Source organism: Pteronotus mesoamericanus, unplaced genomic scaffold (assembly GCF_021234165.1).
Source record: "Pteronotus mesoamericanus isolate MK-2021 breed Mesoamerican mustached bat unplaced genomic scaffold, CSHL_Meso_final contig_2, whole genome shotgun sequence".
Taxonomy (NCBI): Eukaryota; Metazoa; Chordata; class Mammalia; order Chiroptera; family Mormoopidae; genus Pteronotus; species Pteronotus mesoamericanus.
Window position 1 is genome coordinate 24,379,882 of NW_026555084.1, and position 20,948 is coordinate 24,400,829.

Here is a 20,948-nt window from a genome sequence, read left to right on the forward strand (position 1 = left end):
TTTGTATAGACATCCAGGATTCTTTGGGCAGGTGTGGATCTACCTACTGTAAGAGAGTTTCAAGGCAGAACACTGCGTTCTACTCAATGGAACATCTCAAAGCCCTTAAGAGACTAAAACAAAGCACAGACTGGTTGAATATGCAAATCTCTGTAAGCATCTGGGGAGCAGGAGGGTCGGTCTAGGTGACTATGCTAGCCAAGTACAGACTCCCCAGGCTCAGAGAGCTCCTCATTCTTTCTTCCTCCTTTCAGCTCTGCATCCCAAGCTCTGATTTAGTATATAGAAAGCTCCCTATGAGTATTTTGCGTATCGACTTCCATATTCCCCGACTCTCTCGGTACTAGAGGCATCTATGCTCTCTTTGGACTCTGGGTTCTGTCTTTAGGTGAAGAGGCAGGTTGGGGCTGGGCATGGTCCTAGATCTAACCCCCATCGCTGGGTGAGTCACCGCCTCGCGCTGCCCAGCGGTTTTCGGTTAAGGTCTCAGCTCCTAACCTGGACAAGAGCAGTCCGGTCATTCCGGCCTCTGCAGAGGTGGGCACGAGCCCCTCCGCAGAGACTAGGCGCTCCTCAGTCTTCTGTATTGGTCCTTTATACCTCCTACATCCCCTCCCCAATGCCCTCTTTTTTCCTACCTCCCAGACTGAGGATCCCCCAGACACCTCCCTCAGGGCCGCGCCCGACTTCTCGCACCGTACCCCACGGCCCAAATTTGGGAGAAGAATTGCGTTACCAAGGCCCGCAGGGTGCAGCCCGGAGGATAGGGGCTGCAGGGCACCCCCGCCCCAGAGGCGCCCTCGCTCCGCCCCTCCCACGCACGTCACGTCCGGCCCGGCCCCTGCCCGCCCTGCGCCCTCCGCTCTCCTCCCGCTCGCCGTTAGGGAGGCTCTGCGCCTCAGCCGCTGGTTCTTGTTGCCGCTCCCGCCCCCCCTCTCCCGCGTCTCCGCCGCTGCTGCCGCCACCGTCACCGCCGCCACCGCCGGGAGCATCCGGGGGTCGCTTACCGGGCTGGCCCTGTGCCTCAGCCGTCGCTTCAGCCTCCCGCCAGCTGCCTCCTCCGGAAGAGGCTCGCCGGCCGCGGAGCCACTCGGGGCCTCAGTTCTTGTCCTCTTGCCGTCGCCGCGGGTCCTGGAGAAGCGGCCGGGGAACGGGGCGTCGCGGTTCCAACGGTAGGCGAACGGGCGGGTGCTCATATCTGCGCATGCGCGGGTCGCTGGTCGCTTCGGTTCTCCCCCCCCCCCCCTTCGCTCCCCCGCCGCCCACCAGCGCCGTGTCCCACCCGCGCCGGGCTCAAGGGCGTTGCACGTTGGGGTGCTGGGGATCCTGGGCAGTGCCCTGCAGGCGGGGCATTTCTCAGGGAAGACCCCCTTTCTCGTCGAGCGGGAGGAGAAGAAGCCGTGCCTCTGGCGGAGGGGGGGTGTGGCAGTCTTCGATTTTTCTGCCGCTGCAGTGCGCGTGAGCGGGGTGTGCCTGCTCTCCCAGCTGCTCCAAAGTAGAAGCAGGCACAGCCACCCACGCCTGTTTGCTAGCCGCCCCTGCACACCGGCCCTGCGCCATCTCCCTGCCCACTTCCTTTATGCTGGGCAGTGAAGTTGATGCGGAAAAAAAAGGAGTGTGGTTTATTCTGGGCTGGACTGCGCCCCTTTTAAAGATCACGTGAGATGAGTGGTTGCTGACTTCCTTAAATCGCTCGGAGAATTTAGCCGAAATTGGGCTGTTGGTGCTCGCGGGACTTGTGTAGAACGCCCTCTGCATAGGTCAGGCCAGAGGATGCAGCGTTAAGTTTCAGATGGGGCGCCTGGTTTCCGAGATAAGGTTATAGGAAATTGAGTCGGTTGGCATACTTGCCCAGTGGGAAATTGGTAAACTTTGTTTTGTTTGTAATAAATTAGAAATCAACTTGACCTTTATAGAAAGGCCGTTGCATAATTTCACTCGGTTCCCTATTATGCCGTCTAATAAATGAAAAAGGTACCTAAAGTGTTGGGTATCTACCTTCACTTTCAAGTTCCTAATATCCTAAAAATGGCAACCGGAACCACAGTATTGCCGACTGTGGACACTAAACAAATGAGATGCACTTAACTTTTAAGAGGCAGACAGTAAAGGATAGTTTTTGAATTATTTACTTTCTGGGTTAATGTGAGGCTACTTTTGTCGTCAACTTTTCCTTTCCTTTTTCCTTGCAGTACTTTTTGGTCTTGGTTTCTCTCACAGGTACTATGCATTTAGTTAAGTACTTGTTGAATGGAATTGAATGAACTAACCATTATTTGTACATCCATCTGAGGTCCCTTCTTTTCTTAATCTGTGCTGCTTTTAAAACTGAGGCAGTATTTTCTCCAATTTAATTGTGTCATCAATTAGGGCGCTGTGACACAGTTTAAATCCTTGGGAAAATATAGAAAGGCATATCACAGTGTCATAAAATCCTTTATTGGATGAAGTATATATTTTCTTTTTATATTTTTATTAGAATGCCATTGTTTTAGGACAGAAAATAGCTGAGACTTTTTTTTTCCATCAACAAAATGACAACTGACTTTATTATCATTTATGAATAACCTCAGTCTTCCCCCTTCCTTGTATACTAACTTTAGTGCTGGGGAAATAATAGCTGTAGTTATACTTTGAAAAAAAATTATAACTAGATACATAAAATTTACCATTTAACCATTTTTAGGTGTGCAATTCAGTGGCATTACTCACATTCACATAGCTGCGCAACCATTATCACTTTCCATTTATAGAACTTTTTCATTATCCCAAACAGAAACTCTGTAGACAGTCATTCCCCATTCCCTAGTAGCCCCCCTCCCCCCTCAGCTGGAAACCTTTGCTCTACTTTCTGTCTCTGTAATTTGCTCATTTTGGGTACCTCATGTAAGTGGAATCATAACATTGGCCTTTTGTGTCCGGCTTATTTAATTTAGCATGTTTTCAAAGTTCGTGTTGTAGTGTGTATCAGAATTTCCTCCCTTTTTTTTCCATGAGAAACAAAGAAGTGAATATGTCTTGTTTCATGGGTGGGAGTCAGGCAGTTTGGGGTCTCAGTAGCTCTGCTGGGCAGCACGAAGGAGCTTCTCCTGCTGCTTCTGTTTCTTCTGTTTGTATTCTTCGCGCTCTGGCACTGGTTCTCCTCAGGTGGCCACAGCTCCCCCTTTTCACTGTATGATGCTGTCCTCAAACCACTGGGCCTGAGTGGCAGTCCAGAACATAGTCACAGGGAAGTTGAGGTAGTGTTATCTGAAACACTTCCAATTGCACCCCCATTTCACTTTTTGGAGCCACTTGAATTTCCTTCCTTTTTAAGGCTGAGTAATATGTTTATAGATTCATCTGCTTATGAGTGGATTGTTACCACTTTTGGTTGTGAAGCCAGAAGTAATTCTGCTATAAACATTGGTGTACAAGTACCTGTTTGAATCCCTACTTTTGATTCTTCTGGGTATAGATGTAGGAGTACAGTTGACCGTTGAACACAGGTTTGAATTGTACAGGCCCACTTAATATATGGATTTTTTTTCCCACTAAATTCTGTTCTCTGCCTTGTGATTTTCTTAACATTTTTCTTTTCTCTTGCTTGCTTTGTTGTAAGAATATAGTATATAATGCATATATGAAATGTATTTTAATCAACTGCTTAAGTTATTAGTAAGGCTTTTAGTTAACAGGCTATAAGTATTTATGTTTTGGAGGAGTCTAAGTTATATATGGATTTTGGATTGAACAGGTATCAGAACCCCTAATCCTTGTGTTGTTCAAGGGTCAACTTTATATACCTTGGGTTTATTCTGCATCATATGGTAATTCTATGTTTAACTTTTTGAGGTACATCCAACCTCTTTTCCAGGCATGCTACATCTTTTGCATTCCCATTTAGCAGTGCAGAAGGGTTCCAACTTCTCCACATACCCTCCTCCTCTCCAGTGGTTGTTACTTTTCTTTTTTGTTTGTTGGCTTATTTTGTTTGTTTGATAAATAGCCCTCCTAATGGGGGTGAAGTAGTATCTCACTGTGGTTTTGATTTGCATATTCCTAAGAGATGGTGATATTGAACATCTTTTCATTTCTTTGGAGAAATGTCTTTTCAAGCCCTTTGCTCATTCTTTTTAAGAATTTCATTTTTTAAAAAGATTTTATTTATTTATTTTTAGAGAGGGGGAAAAAGAGAAAAAGGGAGAGAAACCTCAGTGTGTTGTTGTTGCCTGTTGTGTGCCCCCTAATGGGGATCTGGCCGGCAACTAAAGAGTGTGCTGCCATAGACGAGGAATCAAACCAGCAACCCTTTGGTTTGCAGGTGGGCACTTAGTCCCCTGAGTCACACCAGTCAGAGCCCTTTTGCTCATTTTTGAATTGGCTTTTGTTTCTTTGTTGCTATTTTAGAAAAGGATTATTTAAAAAATAACTTTTAAAAGTTACCTTGTACATGAATTAAATCTTTTATATCTGAAAAAGTTTTCTAATTATTAAGACACAATATATTTAGAGCTCTACTAGGTATAAGAGGTCTGTCCAGAAGGTATCCAGTCATGTAATATGAAAAATAGAGACATTTATTGAAGAAAATACAAGAGACATTGCATTGTACATAGGACAGTGGTGTGCCAGTCTCTTTCAAAGTAGGCACCTTGGGACCTCACACAGTTTTCCCAATTGCCATCAGCTGCCCTGTCATATTTTCCTGAATCTCATTATAGGTCTGAAATCTCTTCCCTTTCAAAGGTGATTTTAGTTTTGGGAAATGCCAGAAGTCACAGGGTGCCAAATCTGGGCTGTAAGGGGGCTGAGTCACTTGGGTGATTTGATGTTTCCCAAAAAAACTGCACAAGATGTGTTGCGTGAGTGGGTGCGTTGTTGTGATGAAGCTGCCAATCACCAGTCGCCCATAGTTGTGGTCTTCTGAATCATCTGAATAGTTTCTGTTGAGGAATGTTCAAACTTAACACAAAGTTTGATGCAGATTTGTTGCTCTACTCACTCAGTCATTTTGACAGCGATGGTCACACAGTGCACATGCTCATTGAATGGTGTCTGCTGCCCCCACAGACTAGTACAGTGAAGTTGTCATTGTTCACAGATGTGCATTCCAGTTCACTCTCCTAGGCTGACAGGTTACATTGATGCTGTGCAAACCATTCTTGTTACCTTAATATTGATGGCTGGGCTTTTTCTGGACCGACCTTGTATATCAGTATGAAGAACTTACGTCCATTATTCCAGTGATACAAAGTCGTACCCATTAAATGAAGATCCTTTACCTATCAATGAGTAAGATTAAAGTTCCTGAACTTTCCTTTGTTTATAAAGTGGTGGTTAATATGGCTAGGAGCATAGGAAGGAGTTACTTGATGGAGAAAAAGGAAGTGTATGTGTACAAGAATTTGACCTGAGTTACTGATCCTGAAGTGAGGCAGTAGGCTAATATGTAAGTAGGTTGACTTTGGGGACTTAGAGAAGAGCTGACTTCGATTGGAAATGGAAATAATGAAGGATATTTTGAAATGGAATGTAATAAAGGCAATTTCCATGCACCCAGTCATAATCGCATGGTACACTAAATAGGTATTAGTAGTAATGGATTTCAAGGGTAACTCATTATCAGATTGATTTATTCATTCAGTAAATACTTATCTCCTTTTGAACACTAGGGAAACATTGAGGAGCAAAACCCAGGCTGTACTAGGGAAACATTGAGGAGCAAAACCCAGGCTGTGATTTGGTGATGATTGCTTAACTCTGTAAATTTACTAGATACCAGTGAGTTGTATTCTTGGAATGAATGAATTTTATGGTATGTATTATTATTAAATTAATGAACCTTAATGAAGCTTTAAAAAAATACCTGTCAATAGACTTCAAGAAGTTTATTCTCGAGAGAAACAGATTTTAAATATTTTACTTTATTTTTAGACTTTATTTACTTTAATTTCTGGCCTTTTTTTTAAAGGTTTTATTTTTAGAGAGAGGAGAAGAGAGAGAGAAAGAGAGGGAGAGAAACATGGATGTAAGAGAGAAACACCAGTCAGTTGCCTCTCACAGGCTCGTAACTGGGGACCTGGCCTGCAATCCAGGCATTGGGAATTGAACCGGTGACCTTTCAGTTCTCAGCTGGCACTCAGTCCACTGAGCTACACCAGCCAGGGCAGGAGAAATAGATTTTAAACAAACACAGAAAGAAATGTATAGTAAAACTTTTGATGAATGTTTCAGAGCTAAGGAATATGTCCTGAGAGAAATTAATAGGGAAGATCATTAGATTGAGTGAGTTGGAGAGATCCACTGAACAGTGGGACCAAAGAGGAATAGGAGGCAGTAGGGGAGAGTGTTTTAAGTAGATGAACCGATAGGAATAAAAGTCTTAGGTTGAGGAAAATGCAGTGGGAGTGGGGTGTTAAGAAAATGCCCTAAGTTGACAAGATAATGTAATGAAATTTACTGGATTTCTACTGGAGAAGGAAATAACCCAAATCTTTTCTGTCAGGTTATTACCTAGCTCTAGTGTCTATTTCCTTTTCTAGTGCATGTTTTTCCAGTGTATGTATTCTTTTTTGTGTACATGATGTATAATAGTTTTTTTAAGGTAAAACTCTTCTTTTTTTCCAAATATTTTATTTTTAGAGAGGGGAAGAGAGGGAGAAAGAGAGGAAGAGAAACATCAGTGTGTGGTTGCCTCTCACGCACTCTCTTCTGGGGACCTGCCCGCAACCCATGCATGTACCCTAGATTGGGAATCAAACCGGTGACCCCTTGGTTCACAGGCTAGCACTCAGTCCACTGAGCCACACCAGCCAGGGCTGATGTATAATATTTATCTTTTATTTTTAAGCAGTTTTCAGAGAGACATCTGTCACGTTTCTATCACTGCTCTTTTCAGGAATAAAAAAATAGAAAAATTTGAGTTATTTACTTATTCTTACAATACTCATTTTTGCTTTTGTGTATCAAGTGGCTGTTTTGTACAGTTGAAGAGTAAAGATAAAAATAAAACCAAAAACCACTTATTGAGATTGACATAGGAGGTGCTTAATATTTTTTGGGGGGGGAGCAGCAGGGAAGGTGCTTTGTGGTCCTGATTTGAAACAAATGCCAGTCACAGTGGATTATAAATTTGGAAAGGCAAAGAAGCTCAAATATATGATCAGATAAAATGAGAGAAATTTTATGGGAAAAGCAGACCACATTATGTATTGTTGGTTGTGGAACCACTTGGAACTAATAATTTCAAAAGGTAAATATTTTCCTGTTAAGGAGTATTCTAATATTTGAATAATGAATGTTTTTGGCTAGGAAGTACAAAATATTTAAGTGGTTTATGAATTATCTTTGTGTGGCCTCATACATTTCAGTGAACTTTTAAACATAATTTTCAGTAATGACTCTTGTCTTGTTGTCTGGAAGAGCATGTACCTAAAAGCAAAAGTTAAAGTTCTAGTCATTAGTTAAGAGATTTCAAACAGTTTCTTTGGCCCTCTGAGATTTTTTTTGTTGTTGTAAGTCTTCTGAGAAAGAGAATGATGATCTGTTATGCTTATCTCACAGGGGATAGTTGTGAGGATTCAGTTGGATAGTGAACTAGAAAGTACAACAAATGATCACATCAGTTCAGGTACAGGCTTTTGCTATTGTTTAGTGTTCACAACTGGGGAAAGAAAGCTCTCAAAGTTCACAATTTACTGGAGAAGACAGATGTGCAAATAAACATAGTGCCTTTTTGTTGTTGTTCATGTTCTAGCTTACCCTCCCTTTTTTCTTAGAGCAGTTTTTATACAAGTCTGCAAAAAGAGAAATGTTCTGGTTTCAAGGGATTCATTTGGCTAGAACAAGTTTCATTACTCTTAATACTCCTTACACAAAAAAATGAAGTGTGTTGTAGCTTTGTGTTAATGAGCAGTAAGAAATGATAAGCTAATCTTCTTAAGACCTTATTCATTAGTCTAAGGTAGACCCTGGGTATGCATGCTTTCAGTGGAGAAGAGGTGAAAGGTTACTAGAATAGAGGAGTCTTGAAGAGTTAACATTTGTCAAAATTGAGATTGTACACACATATATAATGGACAAGAATGTGTTCTCTGTTATGCATATAAAATTGTGTGCTTCTACTTTCTTAAGGATCAATCATTGTGCTGATACCTAGTGGGAAGAGCTAATTTAGCAGATAGGCACTTTGACTTAATGGAAAATCATGCTAAATTATCAGACCAGTGACAGGTGCATGTGGGGAAAGGGAACCTATTGGGAGCCATCTTGCCATAGCACATTACTGGCTTACCCTTTCATCAGGGGACAAGCATTTCAAGTGTTGCCTTTCTTCATGCTTACATAAGTAGGATTAAACTCTTTTCTTTTTTTAATGTACTGATATGTGACCCATGTAGAACTCCAGATCCGTCTGACAGCAATCTCAAAAGGTATCCTTTGGGGGAAATTTCTTTATCTAATCTTGGAGACTAACTGTAGGTACCTCATGGACTCCTTGGCTTTTTGAGTCAGAATTGTGGCTGGTTTCTAAGTAAATGTGAGTGAATACTTTGCCCTGCAGTAGTGCTCATTTTATTGTTCTGGCTTCTTAAGACTTTCATTAGAAAGATTTGCAGTTAGATCCAGTCTCACATTCCAGTATCATCACTTACAAATTTTGAAGTACAGCTGAGTGACTTGAGGCTTACAATGTATGTAAGACAGGAATAGTGCCTGCTTTACAGCATTGTTCTTGGTATGAGAAATAACTTGTAAAATGCTTATAGATATCCCATAAATGATAGTTGCTTTCCCTTCATGATTTGATTATCTTTGGTTATTGCTGGAAATAGGTATGGCAGCTTTTATTCACTGTAGGAGGTGCCTCATTTTGTTAATTTTCTTAAGGTGGGATAGCCAACATTATTCGTGTCTCATTTATGCCTTATTCAACATATATTTAAAAAAATAAATTATGTGTCAGGCATTGTGTGAAGCCTTTGGTGACACAAATATGAAATGACATGGTTCCTGCCTTCAAGGATCCTCTCTATTGAGAGATGGACATACTTTTCAATTATATGAGGTAACTGCTAAAAAGGTGAGTGGTACATTAGGAGCAAAGGAGAACTGTCTCAGGAAGTCAGGGAAGTCAGGGAAGTCAGGAAGTCAGGGTTTGACAGGAAGCTGGAGTTGGGACTTGAAGATCAGTGTAAGTTTGAACAAGATGGGGCTGGTCGTGATGTAGAGTTAGGGCTTTAAGTACAGAAAACAGTATGTGCAAAACCTCGATGTGTGGACTGTGAACTTCAAGTAGTTAAGCATTTATTTCTGAAGAGTAGAGTGAGGTGGATGAGTGGCAGGAAAGGAGGGTTTACTGATGGGTGAAGTACTATAGACCATGCAATGGAGTTTAGCGTTTACCCTGTATGCCAGAGGTTCTTAAAACTTCGTATGCATTATAATCACCTGGAGAGTTTATTTCACATACAGTCAGTATAGGCCCAGTCCAGGCTGTCATGGATGCTGGATTGGGGTTGCGGCTTTGCATTCTATACAGGGTGGGGCAAAAGTAGGTTTACAGTTGTTTATATAGAAAATAATACAATAATTAATAAATAATACTATAAGAATAAACTATGTGCTTTGCATAGTCACAGCTGTAAACCTACTTTGAAGAAACCCTTCTCCGTTCCCAGATGAATTTGGAGAACCAGTGCTCTGGATCATTGGTCTCAAAAGTGACGTGCTGGCACTTTGGATGGGCTACTGAGAGAGTGTGTGTGTAGTATTAAAATTTTTTTGTGTATGTTTATGATGTGCATAATATGCTAGTATTTTGTTTACTACTCTTACTTTAGAAACACACATAGATGCATGAGGGTTGTGCTCGTAGTTTTTTTCCTGATAAAAAAATTTAGAGTCCTAGGTGCTAGACAGTGGAAAAAAAATTAGGAATTTTGTACAGGGGAACTCAGGTTAGATTTTAGTATTGAGGAGATTGGTGAGAATAGGCAAGGGGACTTAGTCACAGGGGATTTTATCTCCCCCTGACTTTATTACTTTTGTCTTGATTTCAGTAGCTTGAAATCATACTTGGAGGTTACAGAATAACTGACTGTGGCCATGAATCCCTTTTGAGAGTTTGTTAAAATTAGCAAGGCTCTTAATATCAATAGATTATCTCTAGGAGCAACTGATTTTTGCTTGAATACTTTGAATAAGAGAGGAATGATGAGCTGTCATGGTGAATTGTTTTACATTTAGTGAGTTGCAGTGTGAAAAATATGTGCTGTATCTTGTACCACAATTTGGCAAATGTAGTCCTACAAAACATGCGTAATTCCATTGTTCATTGTAGTTTTGTGGAATCACCATGGATTCCACAATCCTCCCACAAATTGTATGTTAAAGTGCACGCAGATGAACAAATCCTCAGGTATAGGGGTAATAGTTGTTGCAAGAAGTCCTTTATACTTTTTTTTTTTTTTTAAGGTGAAGAAGTTCCTAAACTTTTGAGTTTTAAAGCTCTCTTTAATTTAAAAGTGTTCTACTAATGAATTCTTACTTGTGCTTTGATAAATAACTTAAGGGCAAAGTCAGTATGAGTCTAACAATAGATTTAAATGACTGGGTTTTCCTGATCAGATAGCATCTATGAACACTTGACAGATAAGGTTATGTGCTGTTTGAGACATATGTTCAGCCTTTCTGTTTGCTTGGTGTACTGTTAAGGATCTCAGACAGATTACTGCCTTGTCAGTTTCTCAGGCCAGGAACGAACCACTGATTTAGCATAGTGGCAACTTTTGTAGTACCATCCTTGTTGAGTTAGAAAGAAAGAGGTGCCTTTTCCTTTGCTTTGGTTAATTGTTCAGAGCTCACTAATGAAAAGCTGCATCTTTGGAGCAGGGGTAAATTTATTTTCCTTAAGCTTTGGTTCACTGACTTAAGAGTTAGACACAGCAGTTGTCCACAAACTTAAATCCCTGTTCTCACAGTTAACCCTCTTTATTGAGACCTAGCTCTCTCCCTCTTGGCTTTTCTCTCTTTGTATATTAGTGACGGGGATTGGGGGGTGGGGGTGCTTTAGCAATTCTGAGGTAACTCTTTTAAAACTTCTCTCTGTAAATTGTATCCTATTTTGTCAAAAGCATTTTGGACAAAAGTGACTTTTCTTGTTTATTTCTATTGAGTTTGAAAGTAGAACCTTTTCACCCAGCCGATGTGGCTCAGTGGATTGAGTGCTGGCCTGTGAACCAAAGAATTGCCTCTTTGATTCCCGATGGGGGTACATGCCTGGTTTTCGAGCCAGGTCCCCAGTAGGAGGCACACGAGAGGCAACCATACATTGATGTTTCCCTCTCTTTCTCCTTCCCTTCCTGTCTGTCTAAAAATAAATTTTAAAACATCTTTTAAAAAAACCTTTTTGCACAAAAATGATAATTTATGTTCGCAGATACTGCTCTTGCCATAGGTTGTCTTATATGTAAAATGATTAAACTTCTATCAGTATATTGCAGATCTAACCTATTACTGTTACAATGTTTTGTGAAACTATTTGCTTTGAAGAGACTCTAAATTGATGTCTTCATTGTAGCTTTAATTTGTTTTTCTTAGTTGTGTTTTATAGAAAATTATGTAGTAATTTCTGGATATGCTAGATAGCACAGAAAGGCCAAACAGAATTGGTTCTTGAAATATGGTTAAAAGACTTTTTATTTTTCTTTTGTGGGTAGAAAAATTTCGTATGCTATAATAGAAAGTTTGATATTAAATAGTCTGTTATAAAGTGATGTGGTGCTTTATTTTTGCAATTATTTTTCAGCTTTATTGAAGTATAATTTATATACAATAGCATTCACCAATTTAAATTGTTCAGTTCTGTAAGCTTTGACAAATATACTAAGCAGGGTAACCACCACTACCACAATCGTGACATAGAACATTTGTATCACTCCATAAAGTTCTCAGGGCTTTTAGTTTTCTCATTAGTGAAATGAATATAATGAGAGTATCTATTTCCATAGGATTGTTGTAAGGATTAAATGAGTTAATACATTTAAAGTCCTTAAAATAGTTCCCAGGATATTGTAAGAGCTTAGTTAATGCTATCTCCTTTTATCCTATCTCCTTTTATCCATAGTATTTATGCTGGTGTTCTGCTCTTTTTTAAAAGCCCCTCACTAATTTTATTAGGTATTTGAAACTTAGATTCTGTGTTATTAAGGAAAGGTACTGCTGTTGTACGTAAATGGAACTAGAGCGCAGAAGTACCTTGAGCCTTGGCAAAATTCAGGTTGATAGCTGGTATATGAAGGTACACTTCCTGAACGAATCCATCTGCTTTATTGATAATTGGTATTTAATTGCATTATTTTTATCATTTGTGTTTCATAGTAAAGTATGTGATATAAAATTCAAGATTTTTTATTCATTGTCAATACCACCATGCTAGGCAACTGTCACTTGTAATTAAAATGATTTTGTTGGTGGCTTTTTTTCCCTGTTTTGATTTATAATAAAATAATGCTTTTGGAAGTTCTTGGTTATTTTGAAAGTCTGCACGTTTTATCCTCTTTGTCAAGCCTTTTAACTGCTTTTTTTGCGTTTTATTGATCCTGCCAAGACATTTCATCAGATTTCTTTAGGATATTTTTCCATGGTACCAGCTGCTATTTTTTTTTTCCTTTTTTTGGGGAATTGGATATTGTGGTTTAGATGTTTCATTAATTTTCTGGGGCTATACCATGACAGATGACTACAAATGTGGTGACTTTAAAACAATAGAAATTTTTCTGTCACAGATCAAGAGGCCAGAAGTCTAAAATCAGGGTGTGGGCAGGGCTATGCTCCTTCTGAAGGTTCTAGGTGAGAATCCTTTCCTCCGTCTTTCAGCTTCCTGTGGGTGGCTCTTGATGTTTCTTGTCTTGCGATCACATAACTCTTTTTCCTCCATCTTCATAGGGCCTTCTTACTCGTGGTTTGTGTCCTGTCATTTTATAAGTACACCAGTCATTGAATTTAGGACTCACCCTAAATCTAGGATTGAGATACTTATCTAATTACATATGCAAAGATCTTGTTTCCAAATAAGGTCACCTAAGATTTTGGGGGACATTATTCAACTCACTACATACATGAAGGGAATATTTAAATGATTTAAGCTCTGAAAAAGGGTGGGAAGCCGGACTAAATAATGTCAAAAACTATTTTTCAGTCTGCAGAAATGTTATTTTGGGCCACTCCAGTCTGAATGCCCCCAGCAGTATGCTCTTATGCGGAGATCTCAAGTGAACAATCATTGGCTAGTAGGGCTTGGAGCATAGCACTGCCCTCGTTAAGTACCTTTCAGCCAGCTAGGAATAAAGGACCTCCTAAAATGTATGTAAGATTTCGTGGTCAGTTTGAGTGATAAAATGTGAGGTTCTGTGGTACTTTAAAAGTTGTGAAAATTTACTTAGAGTGATAGTACGATTAAGAGCAAGGACTTTTGGTCGCGAAAACCGAGAGCGTTCCAGAGGGGGCGGGGCCTAGCAGAAGAGTCACCAGCGGGGTGGGGCCTAGGCCAGTGAGGCTGACCAGGGGCACGACGACCGCGCAGTTTGCACTCACTGGTCTGGGGCGGGAGGGGTGTCCCCCCGCTGTCTTGATGGGGCTGTGTTTCCCCTGTCCCGGGGATTCGGTGCCTCGCTCGCCGAACCTGGAAGAAAAAAGAGCAAAGCTTGCAGAAGCTGCAGAGAGAAGACAGAAGGAGGCTGCATCTCGGGGCATTTTGAATGATCAATCTGTGGAAGAAAAGAGAAAGAAAAAAAAAAATAGAGAAGCAAATAGCTACATCTGGGCCCCCACCAGAAGGTGGACTTAGGTGGACAGTTTCATAACGGACAATATGACTGAGAACTACTGACAGTAACTAGTATCTGCAATCAAGTGAACATCCTCAATTTATCAACTTCTCTTTGAATAAATGAAGATTAAGACTTCATAATTTCAATACCCTTAAATGCAGTGCTTTTTCAGTATTGAAATATTGAAAGTGCTTTTGATTTTCAGACTTAGAAAATGGCCATACCTTTCATTGAATACTTACTTTCCTACATTTGCTTTTTTTGCTGATAGTGGGTAATATGCCATTTTTAGTAGTGAAATCTAAATAGTGAATATATATACCTCACATGTAAAGATTCTGAATATCTCAAATACCAAAGTTTGCAGTTTTATTTTTCCTCTTAAAAAAAAAAAAAAGAGCAAGGACTTTTAAGAGTCAAAATTTAAATCCAGTTCGAACTTTGTGTTCAAATTCTGGCTCTGACCCTTAACAGTTGGGGTTACTGTGGGTAAATTGGTAGACGTCTATGCAATGTCTCATTGAAATGAGGGTTAAAATAATAATGCCTTAGCCCTGGCTGGGTAGCTCAGTTGGTTAGAGTGTGGTCCTCTACACCAGAAGGTTGTGGGTATGATCTGTGGTTGGGGTGCGTACTGGAGGCAATTGACCAGTATTTCTCTCTCTAAAGTCCATAAACATATCCTTGGGTGAGGATTAAAAAAATAATAATACCTTATCAGTACAGGTAAAGTGCGTGAACTACCTGGCACATAATAACTGCTCATTTAATATGAGCTGCTGCTGTTTTCATTATTGTCATTGATGTTCTTTAGGAGAAAAACTCAACGGCTGAAAACTTCATGCCTTTGTTTTCCTGTAGTAAGGATGAATTTGTACTGATGGATTCATAGATTCCTATCCAGCGTTGCCTTGGGAAAGATGCTTTTCAGATTGTCTAGTTGGAGACTGGGAGTAGTAGAGAACACAGGATGAGATGACTGGTTTTTTGTTTCACTAGCAAGACACTAAATGAGTAGCCATTTTAGTGAAGTATATAGAACTTGCCTCTGATAGACTCTTCCAATGAGTCTTTATTTATTGTACACCAAGCAAGTCCCCTTTGCTTGCAAGTCATGATGGCATCAACCTGAATTTTAATGTTTTCATTAAACATCTTGTCCCTGAAGTTAACTTCTCTAAAGGATCATACATGTAATTGGTCCTCTGCATCTGTGTGTCCCTCATCTGTGGATTCAGTTCCGGCGGATGGAAGATATTTGGGGGGGAAAAAGCTTATTGTTGGTGATGTGTATTATGTAGTTAGGATTACAGTGGTTGGCACTGAATATAAACAGACTTTTTTTTCTTGTCATTATTCCCTAAACAATATAATGTAACAACTATATGTGTAGCATTTATATTGTATTAGGTATTATAAAAAATTTAGAGGTGATTTAAAGTATAAGGATGTGCATAAGTTATATGCAGATACTGTACTGTTTTATGAAAGGGGTTTGAAAATCTTCAGATTTGGTTTCTGGGGAGGGTCCTATAACCAATCCCCTATGGATACTGAGGGAGGAATGACTGTCACTTTGAAGTTGTTTTTCAGATGAATAGACTACATATGTTTTAGCAGGCATTTCAGGATGTTTAGGAAGTAATCATCTACTAAGGATTTGTTGTGGGAATGTAGTTTTCCTTCCACTCAGTTTTTAATATTCCTCCTAGAGGTATATGTACTAATAGATTTTTTTTTTAAACTGCACTGAATGGTAACACTCTTCTGCCTTTCTGCTTACCTGAACCCTGAACTCTTTTTAAGCAGAATGTCGCAATGCAGTTTACTGAGCTTATTAAAAGATTTTTAAAATAGATTATGAGAATTCGCAGGTGATTAAGGTGATTAAACATATTGCCAAACAGGCTTTTCATTTCTTCCCCTCTCCCTCCAGCCTGTTTGCTGCTCCTGTACCATTATGCAAAGAAGAGAATGGAAAATGAGTCTCTGTGTATTACATGCATGTACCGCATTTTGCCATGTTTCATGCATACTTTTCTGCCCAGATTTTTGAGAGAAAAATAAGGATGCGCATTATTCATGGGTAGTACTAATTCCATACCTACATAAGTGTTTTTAATTCCTTTATTTATGCTTATGTGTAAAAATTATAACTCTAGAAAGCAATAATGATATCTGTATGTTCAAAAATAAATGGTAAAATTCCTTTATAATACAAAAAACAAGTATCTAAATATAAATAAATAAATAATTGAATTTAAAAATTAAAGTGAAAGATTTTTTCCCCTGAAGCCAAAGTTGTGGGCCAAAAATGTGGGTGCATAGTATACATGGCAAAATAAGGTATTATCTCAATTAAACTTAATGGGTGTGTAGTTATTTATTTTGTATAAGGAAATCCAGGGACATGAAAGTTGTTCAGGGTCATATCTACAGAGTGGTGGAGTTAATATTTGAGTACATGCCCTTCTGGTTCTGTTAACTATATGTGCTATTGCCTTTCTTAATCAGAAAGCTCAGACAACTAGCTCTTGCTAACAAAATATTTGTTGTATCAAAAGAAAAGAATAAAATACGTAACTGAAATTTCAAGCTTGAAATTGTATGTTCTATTCTTTGATCTGAAAATGTTTCCATGTTTTGTTCTGAGTATATGAGGATAAAATGGAACTGGGTGGGGTGCAAATGATGGGTCCATTGCAGAAAATAGATTATTTGAATAGTATAATCCCTGAAGATGTGTACTGTCAAAGACTCTCCTGTGCAAGTCTGTTAGAAAGATTCTTACCCTGGTTAGCCATCATAGTTTTAAACTTTGTGTAAGATTTTGCTTCTAAATAGGTCATAGACTTTTTTTAGGCAGAAGAATGCCTTTCAGTATAGCAACCTTCCTAAGGGAACCTCACTGCTTTTTCTCGTCTCTTTTCACAGTTAATGATGTGGGAAATTAAAATAATTTTTTTTTCCTTCTAGATTAACTGCTGAAGTACTGATCGAGTTCTGCGTTTCTTCAATGAGGAACTACAGGCTGATCTTCTGCCATAATCTCAAACAGCCATAAATGACAAATGAATGCTTGCTCAGTGAGGGTAGCTGGTGCAGAATCCATTTTTTAAACTTAGGTGTTTAAGTACTCAAAGGTAAGTTTTCAAAATGGTAATTATCCCATGCTGTATGAATCCACAGAGATTTTGGAGTTTACCTCCTATTACTGGTTATTAATTTGAGGTTTTGTAGTCATTAGCTGGTACCAGATGTGTTGAAGAAATCGATCTTGCTTGTTTAAAACTATTTAAATTTATGGTCTTTTGCTGTCCTTAAGTTAATGTCTACTCTTCTTGTAAGTTGGATGGATTTGTTTCCCAGTCATGTTGTGACACTCTTGTTCTAGTGGGTACATCTGTTCTACATGTAGACCTTATTTTTGTAAAAATTTCAGAGCAGATTAATTTTTTTGCTCTGTTATCTTTCTCTTGTAGTGCAGAAGGAGTTGTTTCTCTGAGGTGTTGAAAAAAGTCCAGTTTCTGTCATTTTGTTCATTATCAACTTTTGAAAAAGTTTTTCTTTCCTTTAAAAATAATCCTTTTCTACATAAAGTTATACGTTTATTTTAGAAAGTGAATCTTTTGGGGCATAGTTTTTTGATGTTTCAGATATTGGAAACACTGTCTTCTCCCACTGCTTCTTTACTGATCACAACTCCTACAAATTTAAGACAAATGACAGTTCTTCCGAACTAGATTGGCTATGCTGATTTTTATTTTGAATAATTATGAAACAGGATTGGTAAAAGAACATTCTCATTGAAACTTGATGTTTAGAACTGAAGAATTTCCTTTGTTTATAAAGACATAGTTGCTCTGTCATGTAGAAATGTGAACTGGTTAATCTTGTTCTTATTAGCCCATTGTTTATAAAGTGATTTTTAGCCTATCACTTTGTAAAAGTGATTCTTTCCTCTTGGGTGCTTACGAATGGAGGGATTAGACAAGCTTCATATAACAGAGTCCAGCAATGATTGAATTGGCTTTTTACCTGTATCATTAATAAGATTGGTCAGTAAAGGTCTTCTTGGAGCCAGATTTGCTCCTTAATTTGTCTTCGGGACATTAATGTCCTTTGCTAAGTTTAATGATCAGTTTTGCCATTGTTTGTTAAATATGCAAGTGCTAAATGGAGTATTCAGAACTAACCCTACACAGTAGAAAATGCTTAGATGATTGTATTGATCTGTATTTGTAGAACACACTATAGGCTTGATAACTGGAACATATTTAATAGACAAGAACACACCGAGGTGTAAAGCCTTTTTCTTTACTGTATTTAGTCATATTGCCACCGGTTAATCATTACAGTCTTTTTTTTTTATTGTTGTTTTTTATTTGGCAGAAAAGACAGCTTTGATTTCTGGCTGCAAAAAAGATATGAGGAAGAGCTCCTCCCCTTCCTTGAGTAACTGCAACTCCGTTCTTGCTAACAAAATATTTGGAATTCCACTTGATGAGCTGCAGCAGGGAGGACATCCAGACAATGAGGTTCCGTTCATAGTCCGCCACGTTGTGGACTATATTGAGGAACATGGTATACATTTCCTTACTTTGAGGGCTAGCCTTTGTTTTAATAAACACAACTTATCCTTTTTGACCTTAGATTTTTTTTTTAAGCATGGAAAATCCAAAATAGAGTGAAGAAAAACAATAGATTTTTTCTTATGTTTTAGTGTATTTTATACTCAGAAATGCCCAGCATAGAGAATTTTTTGGGCGGGGGGAGGTAATAGGATTATTTTTAATGGATAATAAAGGGTGGGATAAAATAGACTCCCCCTCTGGACAGAGTTGGTATATTTCTAGATGTATAATTGGAAGGTATTAGCTAGTCAGGGAAGCCAAGAATGGCTTTCCAAAACTAAGATTATAGGTTGACTGGAGAATGAATATATGACCAAATAATTGAAGTTGAAGCTTATTTAATTGTGATTTGAACTAACGTAGGAGGTCTGGAGCAACAAGGACTTTTCCAAGTCAATGGAAATGCTGAGACAGTGGAGTGGCTTCGGCAGAGATACGACAGTGGAGAAGAAGTGGATTTGGTTAAGGAAGCAGATGTTCCCTCAGCAATTAGTCTTCTTAGGTTTTTCCTTCAAGAACTTCCTGAACCTGTTATCCCAGGCAGTTTGCATATTCACTTGATGCAGCTTTCTCAAGGTAACCAAATTTGATTCTTATCCATCAGTCATTTAACATTAATTTCAAAATCCTTACCTTTTAGAAATTGTGTAAATGGTAATTATAATGTAATGGTTCTGAGATTTATGTTCTTATTTGGGAACATAAGCTCTTTGAGGCTCTGTGGTCTAGTCAGGGAATGGCAACGCATTACTTTTTAAAATTGGTCAAAGATACAGGGTTAGAAGGCGGAAAGGCAGGAGATAAGAACAAGGAGTAGGAAGGTAGGGAAAGAAGGAAGAAAAAAATATAAGGTGATGTGTGTGGCAGAGTGTCCAGTAATGGCCAGTAAGATTGCTTAGTGGTGATGTTACTATAGGGCATTTATCCCTGGTTTGGTAGAACTTCCTAGCAAAAACCAGAACACAGTGTTGATTCTAGGTTTAAAGTATAATTAAAGCTTGTTCTTAGACACTTGCCTGAAGGAAATAAAATACCAAATTGGACATCAGTCAGTCCCCCAGCTGAATAAAGAAAAAAATTGCCCTTGTTGAGTTAGTTTTTTGGTGATGACTAAAAGTAGGGCCCACCTGGAATGGAATTAGGGACAAGAAGTGTAAAGGTATGGATGGGCAAAAAATAAAAGAACCAAGATTTGAGGAAATGTTTGTGTTCCTAGAGCCAAATGGTATTTATATGTACATAATGACCACCATGTTTTGTTATAGAGGAAACTTTATAAAGGTGGCACTGTTTCTTGAAATTTTAAATTATTCTGAATTTTCTCTTTGTATTAATGGAATCTCTTTAATTTTTTGAATTGGGACTTCTAGAGAGATTCTTTGATGTTAAGAAACTTGAGCTCTGGCTGTTGTGGCTCAGTTGGTTGGAGCATCATCCCATGGACTGTAAGGTCATGGGTTTGATTCCTGGTTGGGGTGTGTATGAGAAGGCTGCCAGCTGATGTTTCTCTCATGCCCTCACATCGATGTTTCTCTCTCTGTCTCTCTCTCCACCCCTTCCCTTCCTCTCTCTCTTAAAAAAGCAATGAAAAAAAAAAGTCCTTGAGTGAGGATTAAAATATACATATAAATACTTAATGCAGGACATTTTATAATAAGTTCATGTGTATCCTTAAGCATTATATAGTCAGAAAGAGAATTTCCTTTTGGAAGTATCTCTCCATTTTAATTTTTAAATTTTAAGCACCTATGAGCGTAAATTACTGGATGCCTCTGATTTATGAATAAAGGTCATTACAGTGAAATTTTATGACCCTCTTACATATGTTTTATTCTGTACAGCTAGATGGTGGAGCTTGCTTTGAATTCTTCCAAAAAATATTACATTAAAAGATTATTTATTTATTTTTAGAGGGGAGGGAAGTGAGAAAGAGAGGGAGAGAAACATTGATGTGTGAGAGAAACATCCATCAATTGCCTCTCGCGTGCCCCCAGCTGGGGACCTGGCCTGCAAGCCAGGTGTGTGCTCTGACTGGGAATTGAACCAGTGACCTTTGGTTCACAGGCAGGCACTCAGTCCATTGAGCCACACCAGCCAGGGCAAAATACTGTGTTTTTTTGTTTTGCCTCCTTCCTCCCTCCCACCCTCCCTCCCTCCTCTTTATTTTTAAATAAGGTGTTTTCCATTTACATTTCTTTGTTTGGTTTTAAAGATTTTAATTTATTTATTTTTAGAGAGGGGAAAGGAGGGAGAGAAGCATCAATGTGCAAGAGAAACATTAATAGGTTGGCTCTTGCAGGCCCTCCCAACTGGGGACCTGGCCCGCAACGCAGGCATGTAGGTTGACTGGGATTCAACCAGAGATCTTTCAGTTTGCAGGTCTGTACTCAGTCCAATAAGCCAGGGCTGAATTTTTTTCTTCATTATCTTGTAGAGTTTCTGTTTGTTTGTTTGTTTACTTAAACATCAATTTGTTGTTTCACTTTCACCTTAATTGGTT

General features: G+C 39.1%; 1 protein-coding gene and 1 pseudogene across 6 annotated transcripts in view; both read left to right on the top strand.

Annotated features, from left to right (window-relative positions):
- The first annotated feature begins 856 nt into the window (after positions 1 to 856).
- The window catches only part of FAM13B (family with sequence similarity 13 member B), a 76,241-nt gene continuing 56,149 nt past the window's right edge, over positions 857 to 20,948 (top strand). For 4 of the 6 annotated variants that reach the window (XM_054568398.1, XM_054568401.1, XM_054568400.1 and 1 more), the window contains exons 1-4: positions 857 to 1,172; positions 16,791 to 16,957; positions 18,207 to 18,398; positions 18,812 to 19,024. In XM_054568398.1, coding sequence (XP_054424373.1) covers positions 18,242 to 18,398; positions 18,812 to 19,024 — 370 coding nt within the window. In that variant the 5' untranslated portion in view covers positions 857 to 1,172; positions 16,791 to 16,957; positions 18,207 to 18,241. Of the gene's footprint in view, positions 1,173 to 8,307; positions 8,415 to 16,790; positions 16,958 to 18,206; positions 18,399 to 18,811; positions 19,025 to 20,948 lie in introns of those variants that run through there. The other 2 variants (XM_054568399.1, XM_054568404.1) reach the window with 2 other exon arrangements.
- On the top strand, positions 13,607 to 13,847 carry LOC129066666 (small VCP/p97-interacting protein-like; annotated as a pseudogene).